This window comes from Fragaria vesca, linkage group LG3 (assembly GCF_000184155.1).
Source record: "Fragaria vesca subsp. vesca linkage group LG3, FraVesHawaii_1.0, whole genome shotgun sequence".
Classification (NCBI taxonomy): Eukaryota; Viridiplantae; Streptophyta; class Magnoliopsida; order Rosales; family Rosaceae; genus Fragaria; species Fragaria vesca.
The window spans coordinates 25,352,712-25,364,280 of record NC_020493.1 but is presented as its reverse complement, the minus strand read 5'-3'; the positions used below and the strand labels follow the sequence as shown (position 1 = coordinate 25,364,280).

Sequence of the window (11,569 nt, the reverse complement as noted above, 5' to 3'; positions counted from 1 at the left end):
TCCTTTTACCTTAGCTGCTAACATTAACCTTAGTTGCCTAATAAAAAGAGAAAAATTCATGTTGACAAGAAAAGAAGGAATGTTCATACTCAAGATTAACTGTCTGTTAACAGACTAGAAAGAAACTACTGCTACGGAAACTGCCAATGCTATTATTGATCGTGTAATTATTTTCTGAATTGTGTGGTACTATGAACTGAAACCGCGAGAATTATTACTCAAGATTTCAACAAGATAATGAGTATAAATCACACACTGACACACTGCCTTGAACTGTAGCCACAAATCGAAGACCAAAAATTTAAATCACTGCCAGAGAATTCTAGAGAGTTATTTTCAATTTGTGAATCAGGTTATTTTGAGCACATCTGTACAATCCCAAACCTCACAAATTCACATTCAGGTGATTCCCCTAATTGAATATACAGCAATGATATCATATGCTAGTACTACTACTACCCTACCTTCGCTAACCCATTAGCTCCAGCACAAAATAATAGCCTGACAGGAATATATACAGAATCAGAGAATCTATTCATGTTCACATCAACGATTTAAATGGTTCTCATATGAATATAATGCTTCAGTTAGCCAAAAAGAAAGGAACAAGAAGGAAAAAAGAAACAAGACATACTGACATAGTCTGATTGAAAAGGAAGATCAAAACTTTAGCTCTTACAACTGTTCTTGGGTTTCTATGGGCTGAAAACTTCGGTTATCCTGGGAGTGAGAGCGTAGCTTCACTGGGTCATCCATTGAATTTGAAAGGGTAAAAGCCTCACGCTCCAAAATTGGTCCATTGCATGCACTTCAGATCAAACTAGCAAAATGGAGTTTCAGAGCAAGATAATGCATGACGAACCCCATTTTATACTGAGGTGTATTTCAGTATTTGCAGTGATGGAAAAGATATATAGTAGGAAACCCAAAAGCATTGCTAAATGCTAATATCGAACCCAATAGAAAGTTAAAGCTTATTTACATCAAAAGTAGCTAATTTTAGAATTTTTCTTTCGAAATAGAAATACTGTTGTAGATTGCTAATAACCAAGACTTCTTTTCATTGAAAACCAAACAAGATAACAAAATGCATTGAAATGACAAATTGGTATCACAACACCCACAAACATATATTCGTCTCACTAGAGGTCATTGAACTTGTTCGTTTTGGCAACTTGAGTGAGTACACACTCAGTTCAAATTGAGCACTTCTCATTTCGTCGATTTTCCTCATATATTGCATGAATTAATCTTCATTCTCTGATAAAGAGTTATGTGCAAATTACAATGCTCAGCACCAATTCAACAGGTACTCAGAAAAATCATACCGTCTCTACTATAAGTCTATAACACGAGCTTCTTATATGGATGGTTTTATTTCCTATTTTTGTTGGGAATGACATGAATAAAGCATTTTCATATTCATTTCTTGTGTCAATATTGATACTGCAGTGCAGTATAAAGGATATTAATCTTGATCTTTGTAATTTGATCTCAAAATTAATATCCTATTTAAATGTCAACAGTCCCGTTTGTTGACCAGGGAACATTTGGTCAACTAAACGTTTGATCATTTCGTAATCCCCAGAACCCTATCTGAAGCTGTCTCCATCAAAACCCTAATTCATTAAGCTAGAAATGGAGAAAATGGTTACGCTGCTGCGCGCCACGCTCAGTAGCAGATGGATGCTTTGTTCTCTTCTTCTTCTTCCGGGTCTCGCAAGCTGCCGGCGGCATCCATAGTTTCCCTTCCCGTGCTCTGCTCCATCAGATCCTCCGCAAGTGTGAAGGGTGTGTGCTAAGTTGACATCTCCATCATCTCCAAAACTCAATGCCACACAGGATCTCATTAAAGGGCTCAAGTCTGAGATCACAGCTATTCAGGAGTACATAGAATCATCTGATCTTGTCATCTTGTGAGTATCCAATTGTTTCTATTTTTGTTTCTTTTTATGTTTTTCCAAATGGTATTGATCATTTTAATTTCACATTTTATTTTATAGCCAGTGGACGGTTCAAAAGAGTTTTCTTATTTTCATATCATAGACAGAGACAGTACAAACGTCGATACTGATCTTAAAAGAGAACTTGATGATGAAATTACCCGAATCAGAACTGTGTACGATCTTAAGTATAAAAATGATAAATACTCTGGTATTCGATTGAAAGTGAGCATTTTCCACTGACAACAACTGGACTTGGACTTGCATGTAACTGAGGACAATGAGATTCGGGTCTACCACTTTTCAATAAAAAACCAGGGCATTCCAACCGTGATCATGTCACCAAAACCCGCGGCAAGTAAGAACGTGAAAGCTTCATTCTTCATGTTTAGAATTTGATTATGTGATCTTATATATTTATTTTCACAGGTACTTGGCTAATTTACAGAAGCAATCGGTCAAATATCTTGAGGTGAAAGGGGTCGCGTTCGACACATTCAACATTTGGAAGGGCAAATCGTACATCGGAGCTCTCAGTGAGTCTGTGGTGAATATGAAGGACTTCATGGCTTTTATATATGGAACACAGCACCGTTTTCACCGGTGCTAGCCAGAAACAGTAAAACCTCCCTGGTTCTATTTTATTCATAATTTGAGAGTTCCAACCAGCTGGTTAATTGTAAGTACTGTCCTATTTTATTAAATAGAATTTTGATCATGTTGTTATGCTGGTACCTTACATATGTAAGATCAAGACATCAACTTGAACGAAGGCTTCACACCAAAAAAGATTACAACGCATTGAAATGACCAATTCATATCACAACACCATGTACAACACATATTCTTACTCATTTCCGTTGTTATGACTTATGAGTGAATGAACCTTCATAACAAATTGTCACTTGCTTTACTTAACTAGTTAACTTAGTTGTCCACTTTACTCTCTTGTTTCTTTGGGATTACAGCATTGTTCTTAGGGTTTGTGTTAAATAGTGCAGAAGATTCAAAATTTACTGAATCTATGTGCAGCTAGCAGGAAAAAAGAAAAAGAAAAAGGGTGCAGTAGTAACAAGATGATTTCCTCTGTTTTCCAAAGTGTATTCACCCCAAATCAATGAGGAACATACTTATCTATGTACCCCAGCTTTCACCTGCATTCATGCAGCCGTACCCACCACCGGAAGGTCAACTCCGAATCTTTGATTACCGACCTTTTTAAGTCATTCCGACCAATCTGAGGGAGGAAGAAAGTGAAAGGTACCAAACTCCTCTGAATTAAAAAAAAACAAACCAAACCTATATATAGCTTCCCCAACCAGCTCCATTTCTGGCAATCTTTATCTCCACGCTTCTTTCTGTTACGTAGTTGTTAGGCCCAAAAAGCCCAACTCCCACCGAAGCCAACCGGAAGCAAACCCCAGCCAATGCTTTGTCCTCCTCCTCCTTCACGCGCTTTCACGTGCCTCTCGCAAATCTCGGACTCTCTCTCTCTCCTCCGTATAAAACTCTCCTCCTCTCTCTCGCCCTTTCTTCCCCACATTTCAAAGTCCCTCTCTTTCCTCCTCCAAAGTCCCTCCTCTCTCTCTCTCTCTCTCCGGTGGTTGCGTTTCAGATGACCACCCGTTACGGCCCTGTAGCCGGCTGACGACTCTGAAGCGTCAATCTTGTGAGAGATAGACTATTTCATTGAAAGGGAGATAGATTGAGAGCGATTTTGCATGATTGTCAAGCATAGGGTGATAATGGAGGTTGAGAGGATTAGGCAGTTATCTCTTCTTTGGAGCGCAACCAAATTCGTAGCTCTCGTGGGTGCAAATCACACCTCCGCCAGATTTTGTGCCCGCTAAACCAAATCATGTCCTCCGTTGCTGTTTTCCCTCTCGATTTTCTGTAACACATTGCATCACATTTGCAATCTACAAAGCCCTTTTTTGCGTTTGTTCGAAAAGCTTGCTCTGTTCGAGCTAGTTTTCTTCTGCAGATCCGATTGATCTCGCTGTTTTGAGTAGTATAAAGATGGAATTGGGCGGTGGTTTCAAGGCCAAGCACCACGGACATTTCAGGGCCGGCGGATTGGGTTCCGGCGAGATTTTGGTGATCAAGCTGCCTGATAAGAAGGTAATGCGTGTTGTTTCTCGGTCAGTTTTTCTTGCTTTGGTTATGCTCACACTGCCCTGTATTAAGTCTATTATAAAGGGTGTGAGTGTTTCTGAATTGGAAACCAGTCATGGGTATGAAACTTTCAAATTTGAGCAATTGGGTTTGCTTTTCAATGACTTGGCTGGCGAAGGCCTCCGCGGAGAGAGTGACAGGTCTCTCATTGTGAGTCCTGGCAGTGTTGGTATCATTCATGCTCTTGATATTTTGAATGTTGTTGATAATGGATTTGAAGTTGTTATGGATTCGGAGAGGAAGAGCTCGTTCGAGAACCAGTCGGTGGATTTTGTGTTCGCGTTTGATTTAGTTGACGCTAAATTTGTGGATCGCGTCTTGAAAGTTGGTGGCATTGTTGCTGTTCCTCTAAGCAATGACCCTTCAAATGCTTTTAGCAAAAAATCCAATTACAAGATTGTGTATCTTCGCCGATACAGTTCAACTTTTGTGGCAATGAGGAAGACCGGTGCGGCTGGTGAGCAGCAGCTGGAGAGTCCAGACCGCCGGCGGCTTTGCCAATTCGGAAGTGAGGCCAAGGAGGCCGTCCTACAGGGTCTTGAAGATGTTTTGCTTGAGCCGCCAAGACGTGCATTGGCAAAATCAAGCCAGTACTTGAAGAAGATGAAGTTCCTTCCTGACCTGTTGGGGAATTCTCTTGAAAATTACGAGCGCCGTCTGTTTGTTAATGTGGACTTGAATGAGCAAAATAGTGGCACAGTTGAATGGTTTCATCAAAACTATCCGAAAATGAATACGGAATTTGAAGTACACAACCTTGAAGTAGAAGCTGAAGCAGAAGAAGCCTCAAGCAAGCCGCAGAAGGATGTTTCGGGTTGGCTAAAGGAGAATGTGAAGGAAGAGGACTATGTTGTGATGAAAGCAGAAGCAGAAGTAGTTGTGGATATGATGCAGAAGAGTACAATCTGTCTGGTGGATGAGTTGTTTTTGGAGTGTAACAATGAATGGTGGCAGAATGGAAATAGTGATAAGAGCAAGAGAGCTTATTGGGAGTGTGTTGCTCTACATGGAAGGCTAAGGGATATAGGAGTTGCTGTACACCAGTGGTTTCTCTAAGGATACCAAATTGATTTCAGGATCCAAGTTTTTCTGTTTGTGAACTTTAAGAGAGGGATTGATGTTTGGGTTTTGGATGTGTTTGAATTGGCTAATAATAATCTGATTGTGTTTGCTGCTCTTGTACGAGCATGGCTTCCTTTTCCAGTTGTAAAGGTTGATATGGAGAGTGACTGTGATTCACTGATTCTCCTTTGACCAGTGGTGTTGTAGCAATTTAATAAATAAAGACCCTAAGTACTTGATTATTGGTGAATTTTCTTTCTCCTAGTCATCTTCTCCCATTAAAAATGGAAGGTATCATGATCCAGGCTATCCCACTTCTATTTTTCTGTATGTCCTATTTGATTTTGATGACTTGAGTCCCCCATTGTTTTCTAAATGAACTTGTGATTTGGTTTAAAATAGTTTTTGATTGATGTAGTCTTTGATATACTGATCATGCTTGTAAAAAACAGAAAGGAAAGCAAAATCACACATTTGACTAAAGGATTCGTTTTGGTTCGCGGAAGATAAGCAACAGGAGTTCTTTTCCATATATGAGCCACTGATTGGGGTGGTGACGTAAATCATAGGATCCTCCTGCTCCTCCAGCAGGGCACACCTGGTGATGGTGCCACCCAGACCATACTTTACAAGAGGAGGCTGGACCTCTCTCTGCAGGGCTGCTCACCTGCGGACCAATTTTTAAGGGACAAAACAGGATGAAATTGTGATGACCGTTACATCTTAAGTGAGTTGATCCAATGGATAGTGTACCAAATCAATTAAAGCAAGTATCCTGCTATTCCTTACCCAATCTTGTCTCCGTCTTCTTCCTCCTCCGCCGTCTCATCTCATACCAAATCCATATCTTCTTCCTCCTCCTCCATCTCATCTCATACTCATACGCTACTAAAGTAGCTATAGCTAGCTAACTATGCCATGGACCAAGTCACTGGAAGAACACCTTCATCTTAATCAAGTCCCAAAGCATTCCACACTGCAGCAGACCTATCTTCAACACTATCAATGAAAAACAACACCAACAACTCCAACTCCAACGCCGTCGTCGCCGCCACCACCGCCTAGACCGCCACCTACCCACCCACCCAGCCCCCTCCGCCGCAGTCCTCCGTCGTGGCGCTGCCCTTCCACCACCTCCTCCAGCCCAGCAGCAGCAGCTCCAGATGTTCTGGAACTATCAGCGCCACGAGATCGAGCAGGTCAACGACTTCAAGAACCACCAGCATGCCTCTCTGTGTGTAATAAATGGATTTTGATATGGTTTGAGTGTCAGATGATGAACTAGATCAAATACATGTTCCAAACCATTGAAGTTGTTGGCAACATGCATGCCAAGGGCTATAAGAATATGTAGTCTTCACATGCGAGGAGGCAAGACGAGGGAGTACATGTATCTGCTAATCATAAGAGTATGTTTTTATTTTATTTTTTTATAAGGGTTTGGAACCAGTCAAGCTGGGAGGCTCAGCCCTACGCCCGGTTTCAGTTATTTTATTAAAAAAAAAGAAACAAAAGAGTACATAAAAGGAGAGGGGGACATAGACCAAAACCCCTCCCGAAAAAAGAAGAACAACACAAAAACCTGTACGTGATCTACTAAGGACAAAGAACAACGAAGAACAAATTCGTTGATGCTGTTGCCTAAAGAATTATAAATAAAAAAACCAATATAAGATCAGAAACTAAAACGATAGTTGGGAAAGCCTGCTAAATCACGTGAATAAGTTGTAATTGCACAAGATGGACATGAATCCCACCAATGAACTCCCGCATTATCCGCACCAAAATTTGCTAAGCAGTCGATAACGCTGTTACCCTCCCGATAAATATGAGATACTTTAACAGTCATAGTAGTAAGAATAGTCCGACAGTTAAACCATTTAGTAGTGAAATGCCAAGGAACATCTACTTGAAATGAAGAAAGAAAATGAATCACTAAAGTAGAATCACTTTCAATCCAAAGAGAATGCCAACCTCTCTGCGAAGCCATTTGAATGGCGTGAATGACCGCCTGCAGCTCAGCTTCTAATGCAGTAGCAATGCCAAGATTTCCTGAAAAACAACCTAAAACCTGACCCAAATGATCTCGAAAAATGCCACCAAAACCTGCCATACCAGGAGAGCCACGAGCCGCACCATCAGTGTTAAGCTTGACTTGATAAATAGAGGGAACATGCCACATAACTTCAACAATTTTCGAAGCTTTAGATGGCCTACCCTTAATACCAATGCGATGTAAAATGCAAAGCTCACCTACAATATTCTTCATTGTGCCCTTACTCAAAAAATTAATCTCATGAAGTTGCATCTTAATAGAATAGAGTAAGGAACGTGACAATATGAATAACTCTTGAAAGCGAAGAGCATTCCTTGCATGCCAAATAGCATAAAAACCAGCTCCAATCATTCCCCACCATAACAAAGTCAACTGAGAGCTATAACCATGACGTACTTGGTAGGTAAAGAAAGAAATAATATCATTGAAGACACCCTAAACCTGAAACAAATCTAGAAGATTCCCCCAGATATTAGTTGCAAAAGAACAATGCAAAAAGAGGTGCTCTGCAGTCTTAACATTATTATGACAAAGGGAGCAAACTGAAGACAAATGGCAGCCACGAAGTTGTCGAATATCATCAGTAAGTAACTTTCCATGCATGTATTTCCACAAAACTACTGAGTTCCTAGCACGAAAACATAAATGCCAAACAAACCGAGCCCAAGGAACTCTAGGAAGATGAGGACGTTTGTAAATCATAAGCAAGAGCTACTGCTAGCTTACCATCCTTTGCAGACTTCCAAACCAACCTGTCTATGCAACCATCTTTGAAAAGGAGAGTAATCTTGATGATATCTTCCCAAAAAGGCGCACACAATGAATGTAAGTTAATGGGACAAACCCAGCAACTATTATTAAGAAAATTCGACAACTTCAATTGTAGAGTATTAGCTACTGAAACTGGAATATTCAAGCGCTCAATGACTGAAGAACCCAACCAATTATGATGCCAGAAGTCAAGGGTTGTATTAGAGCCTATAATCCATTGTGAACCATCCAAAATATCTTGGAAGAGAGGACGAAAACCAGGCAGATAGAAGAACGCTTGTAGTAAGTGCATGGCTGTTCAAACTTATTTAAAAAACGTCGTCGAAAGAAGGTAGAAGCCATGGAAGAAGAAGTAAGAATATCCTAAAAAATTTTCAGAAGAAACGCTCTATTAAGAACTGGAAAATTTTTGAGACCAAGCCCCCCTTTACTGATTGGGGAACAACATTTCGCCCATGCAACAGTAGAATATCCACAAGAAAGTAGATTTCCTGTCCAGACAAAATTCTTTACCCACCTTCGTAAATCAGATAACACTGTTTGAGGCCAAGAATAGACAAAAAAACTATGAGAGAGCATACTAGTAATCACCGAGTTAACCAGAACCACTCGACCAGCCATAAAAAGGGAGCTTTCACGCCATTGTGAGAATCGACTTTTGACTCTATCAGCAAGCCCCTGAAAATAACGTCTCTTCGGTCGACCAATGAAAATCGGAACACCCAAATAAGTGAATGGCAGCTTGAGTAATGTTACTGTACATAACATCGTTGTCATTGAGTAATGTTCCTTTAATCGTATGCTGATTAAGAAATTTATGATCACCTAGACACCTACCATTAAGTTGGAACTCAATGATTTTACTTAAACAATCAAAATACTATCACTTTCATCTAATCTCAACTTTTATATTGGTAACCAAATGAATGGTTCTAAATTCAGGGGCGGAGTGTTACGGTCTGGTGGGGTTCGAACCCCTGCCAGCAATCTGACTGACACGCTAATTTACATGCATGTTGTTCATAAACCACCCATAAACTCAACGAAATACCTTCCATTCTTGTATTGGACCTCCCCAGCCCATCCCAAACCCACATGATTACCTATTTTGATGCATAAACTGATTATAAAAAGTTGTATAGTAAGAGCTGTATAGAAATAAGAATACATGTAAAACAAATAACTAATTAATTAAAATAAGTATATCAATCAAATAACAATTAACAAAAGTCAAAATACTGAAGGGATAACAAATTATTGTTGAAACCCTCAGTAGCTTCTATCAAGATTTCTTCAACACTTCTCTTCCTGCAATATCTAATTAAAGCTATAATCAGATTTCTTTGATCTTATTGTATTTTCGATTGAACTTGTATCAATTTTTAATGTTTTGTTCGATTTGTACATGAAAAAAATCATCATGATAATGGCAAATGCATTTGACAAGTAATTAGTTTAAAGAAAAATGGCTAAAACTTTTGAACGTAGGGCTTTATTGCTAAGTCTATTGTTGATGCTTTTGATTAATTTTTTCTTTTTAACACCAAGTTATTTTTCCTTTTAACTTTAGACCCCCTTAAAATGTAAATTCTGATTCCGTCATTGGTTTTAATATAATACAGTCAGTTTAACTCTGAGTTACGACTACAAAATAAAATATATAATAATCTATCATCTATGTCGTATCCACCTCATAATGTCGCGTGCTATGCTTCTTAATGTCTTCTTATTTTCTAGATTGTCTTAGAAAAATCTAAAAAAAGAAATTTCTTTGGTCCAACCCCAAGAAAAGAAATTTAAAAAAAGAAACCGAAAAATTGACAGATCCAAACCCAGAACTGGTACCCCAAAACGAACCGGAGCCCCGAGAAAAGAACAATCTGAGGTGGTGGTGGGCTCCACCATTTCGTCAAATTTGAAATACATGACAAACAAGAAGCTAAAAAAGAAGAAGATCGAATAGATAAAACCGGGTGAGGAATCTGAAATCACCCACCAAACCCAAACGCCAAACCCAAACCCATCCATCTCCGAAACACCCAAATCCCCCAGGTAAAATTCCTTCTCCAATTTCCACTCTTCTGAAATTCTAGGGTTGAACTCATTTGGATTTGATAATTGTTGTGTAGAGTTAAAGTCAAAGTTGATGGCTCGGATAAAGCCGCAGGCGCTGCTACTTCAGAGCAAGAAGAAGAAGGGGCCGACTCGAATCAGTGTCGCTACCATAGTTATGTGCAATCTTATAATCGCTTTGATCGCCTTGTCCTTGGTCGCCACTTACCGCTACTGGTCCAGAAGGTCAAATCACTTCCGATTTCTGCGTGATTTGATTTTGTTGAGATTGATAGTTTCAGCTACTGACAATTGGTTTGTGCTTACTGATTTTTAGGTCACTGGACCATTCCGGGTCGGACTTTTCTGCTTCAGGGGTAATTACCTTTCTCTTGTTGCTATTGTTACTGCTAGATTTGTGCTTTTGACTGAGTTTTATTGATTTGTGTTCCGCCCAGGAAATGGATGCGTTTGCCAAGAAGGATGATCTTCCTGGTTACGCTGTAAGTTTTCTACACATTTGATTCCCCTACTCGCTGTTTTTTTGTGTTATATCAGTGCTTCTCTATTGATTTTCAGTTCTAGATGAATATTTTAGGATTGCTCGTCACGTGTAAACAAAATTTATTGTATTTGGAAGTTTGGATGAAATGGTAACTAAGCAATTAGTATTGAAATCAGTGAATGTAATAACAAGCAAGTTTTGAATGCCAATTTCAATGTTGTTGACATGTGTGCTACAATGCAACGTTACTCATTCAGTTATAGACTTACAGGAAAGTGGAAAGATAAGATACATTCAGTTATAGTTTTGTAGGAAAGTGCAAAACTTTAAGACACAGGCGATTTCTGGATTGATTTCTTTAGAGCATTTCATTTCCGGTTCTGCTGCTGATATATTAGGTTTGGCTGTTTGATTTGGTGTAACATAGACAAGTGTATCTGCTTTTGGATGTTGTCACTAACTTCCTCCCTTTTCATACCTCATTTTGTTTCAGATTTTAAACACATCAAAAGGTTATATCACAGTGGAACTTTACAAGGATGGTTCTCCAGAGGTTGTGGATAGATTTCTTGACTTATGGTAAGTATCCAATAATGCATAGACCCTTAATCTTTACTTTGATACATATGCAGTTTAGTTATCACAAACAAACCTGTTTGAGGCTTAGTTTACCAATAGAGTGAGAGTATGTGAGTTCAAAATAACGGAGAGTGGAACTTGGTGCATTGCCTCAACAATATCTGGAACTACTTGAACCTATTAAAGTTCATCTTTATTTGGATCATGTGCAATTTAGCTATCAAAAATCTTCCTAGTAGTTTGCCAATAGAGTGAGTGTATGTAACTTGAAAATAACAGAGAGTGGAACTTAGTGCATAGCCTTAACAATGTCTGGAACTACTTGACCTATAAACATTCATACTTATATTTACTTTATTCTTGAATTTCCTGGTGAAGCAAAAGACTCCTTGAACAAAACAAAAAATAGAAAAAAAAAAAAAAAAT

The 11,569-nt window shown here is 39.1% G+C and overlaps 1 protein-coding gene across 1 annotated transcript in view; it reads left to right on the top strand.

Moving 5' to 3' along the window:
- Nucleotides 1–9,961: 9,961 nt before the first annotated feature.
- The window catches only part of LOC101308851 (peptidyl-prolyl cis-trans isomerase CYP21-3, mitochondrial-like), a 2,790-nt gene continuing 1,182 nt past the window's right edge, over nt 9,962–11,569 (top strand). Inside the window, exons 1-5 of the mRNA XM_004295036.1 lie at nt 9,962–10,059; nt 10,137–10,305; nt 10,397–10,436; nt 10,518–10,562; nt 11,058–11,143. Coding sequence (XP_004295084.1) covers nt 10,154–10,305; nt 10,397–10,436; nt 10,518–10,562; nt 11,058–11,143 — 323 coding nt within the window. The 5' untranslated portion in view covers nt 9,962–10,059; nt 10,137–10,153. The remainder of the gene's footprint in view (nt 10,060–10,136; nt 10,306–10,396; nt 10,437–10,517; nt 10,563–11,057; nt 11,144–11,569) is intronic.